This window comes from Ctenocephalides felis, unplaced genomic scaffold (genome assembly GCF_003426905.1).
Source record: "Ctenocephalides felis isolate EL2017-DRISC unplaced genomic scaffold, ASM342690v1 CF-g0.4_SCAFFOLD_00845, whole genome shotgun sequence".
Lineage (NCBI taxonomy): Eukaryota > Metazoa > Arthropoda > Insecta > Siphonaptera > Pulicidae > Ctenocephalides > Ctenocephalides felis.
Window position 1 is genome coordinate 29,883,960 of NW_020536999.1, and position 2,299 is coordinate 29,886,258.

General features: G+C 33.6%; 1 protein-coding gene across 1 annotated transcript; it reads left to right on the forward strand.

The window, feature by feature from the left end:
• The first annotated feature begins 393 nt into the window (after positions 1 to 393).
• LOC113381853 (succinate dehydrogenase [ubiquinone] iron-sulfur subunit-like) lies at positions 394 to 2,299 on the forward strand. Its single transcript, XM_026620518.1, has 6 exons — positions 394 to 407; positions 520 to 663; positions 825 to 992; positions 1,180 to 1,343; positions 1,415 to 1,573; positions 1,710 to 2,299. Exons 1-6 carry the CDS (start codon positions 400 to 402, stop codon positions 2,297 to 2,299), a joined length of 1,233 nt encoding a protein of 410 aa, XP_026476303.1. The 5' UTR covers positions 394 to 399.

Below are 2,299 nucleotides of genomic sequence, written 5' to 3' on the forward strand. Positions count from 1 at the left end.
TAACGCCTTCAGTTTTTTGTAAGTATACCACGCGGTGGCTCATTCACTCGAAAATTACAAAGCTAATACATTTATTACTTTCCTTAATCATTTAATTTATTTTATATAAATATCTTTTTTCGTAGGACAGCGAAGGAACGTGCAGAAAGATGTTCTATTAAGGCTGCTAAATGTGAGACGGAAAAACCTGCAAAAAAGGCTCCCAAGAAACGGGCGTCTTTTAAAGGTGCGAAACGCAAAGAAACTGTTGCTTCTAAAAAACCAGCTGCAGTTCCAGCAAAGAAAGCTCCATCACCACCAGCCGACAAACAAAAACCCCCAGAACCGAAAGTTTGCACGCACATGCAGCCTACAAAGAAAAAGGATTCCGTAAAGAAACCCGAAGAACCAGCACCAAGAATGAAATCGTAATATTCAAAATTTTATATTTTAATTTATATTTTTTTGATAAAACTGTTTTTGCTTTAGGAGCCTCTCTATATATTAAGTACATCATTTATAAGTTTTATTTCTATTTAGGATAAAAATCTATCGATATAATCCAGAATCTAAAAAACCAGCATGTCTTCAAGAATACAGTATCAACTTAAATCAATGTGGAAAAATGGTACTGGATGCTCTGGGAAAAATTAAAACTGAAATAGATCCTACACTTACATACAGGTAATTAAAATTTAACAAAAAATCCAATTTATCTTGTATTCATTTTTTGATAGAAATATTGTTTAGCAATATAAATGCACCTGAAAATTATCGAGATAAATAATAATATATGGTTGTTTACCATCTCGTTTTAAAAATATTTTACTAAAATATTTGGATAGGCGTTCGTGTCGTGAAGGAATTTGTGGCTCGTGTGGAATGAATATAAACGGAGAAAATAAGTTGGCTTGCACTACAGCTATACCAGAATCAGGTGTCTTAACTATTTATCCATTGCCGCATATGTACGTCATTAAAGATCTGGTGACTGATATGTCGCACTTTTATAGGTAAATAAAAAATATTAACATATAAATATTGTAACATTACTTGTTGAATACTAACGCAACAAAATGTTAATATCTGTTATCCTCACGCTCTTAATTATTTTCAGATTTTATTTTTGCAATTTCTTAAATGTTTTTGAGTAGTTTTTGTTTGATATTAAATCCATAAAATAGTTTAATTACTTTTTAGACAATACGCTTCTATAGAGCCTTGGCTACAAAGAGGAGACTTATACGAAATGGGCGATGAGGAATATTTGCAAAGTATTCGCGACAGTGAAAAATTGAATGGGGCCTATGAATGTATATTATGTGCTTGTTGTTCGGCTGCTTGCCCGTCTTACTGGTGGTCTGGTAAGTAATATATTGATTATTATAAAAGACATTGATACTGATTAAAAAATGTAAATTTTATTATGCACCAGGTGAAGAATATTTGGGGCCAGCAGTTTTATTGCAAGCGTACAGATGGATAATCGACAGTAGAGATGAAGCCACTGAAAGACGTTTGAAACAGATGCGTTGCCGATTTGCAGCCTATGGATGCAGAAGCATTATGAACTGCGCTAAAACTTGCCCTAAAGGTTTATTTGTAATAATAAACTATTACTCAATATTAAAAAACATTCAGTTTTTAAATTATTTAACATTCTATTAATTATTAATACACTTAATTTAATAAAATGATAATATTTGAAAATGTTAATTTTAAATCTGTAGGTTTGAATCCAGCCGCGGCAATAGCTAAGATAAAACTGATGTTGGCCGGGTGCGCTGAAAAGGAGGAACCTGATTTAGCAGCAAATGCTTCTAGAGGGAAAGGCCGCTGTAAGGCAGCTATGCCAGAAAAATGCGAAGATGACGATGATGAGCCAGAAGAACCAGAGTGCAAGGAAGAAAAGAAACCTAAATGCAAAAAGGAGAAAAAGTCTAAACCGAAATTCTGCGTAGAAGACAAAAAACCAAAATCCAAAGAAGAAAAAATACCTGAATGTAAAAAGGAAAAGAAACCTAAACCAAAACCCAAGCCAAAGAAATGCCCAGAACCTAAACAAGAAAAAGCACCAGTTTGCAAAGAAGATAAGCCACCAAAATCCGAAGAGAAATGCGCAACAAAACCCAAAAAAGAAGCCGCTCCAAAATGCAAAGAAAATGAGCCACCTAAAGAGAAAGTACCAAAATGTTTATTAGAGGACGAACCAAAATGCGACGAGGGACAAGCATCAAAAGACAAAATGAAGAAGTCTCCAAAAAGAAAAAAGGACAAAGTTCCTAAATGTAATTTGGATAAAAAAGACGATTGCGATTAA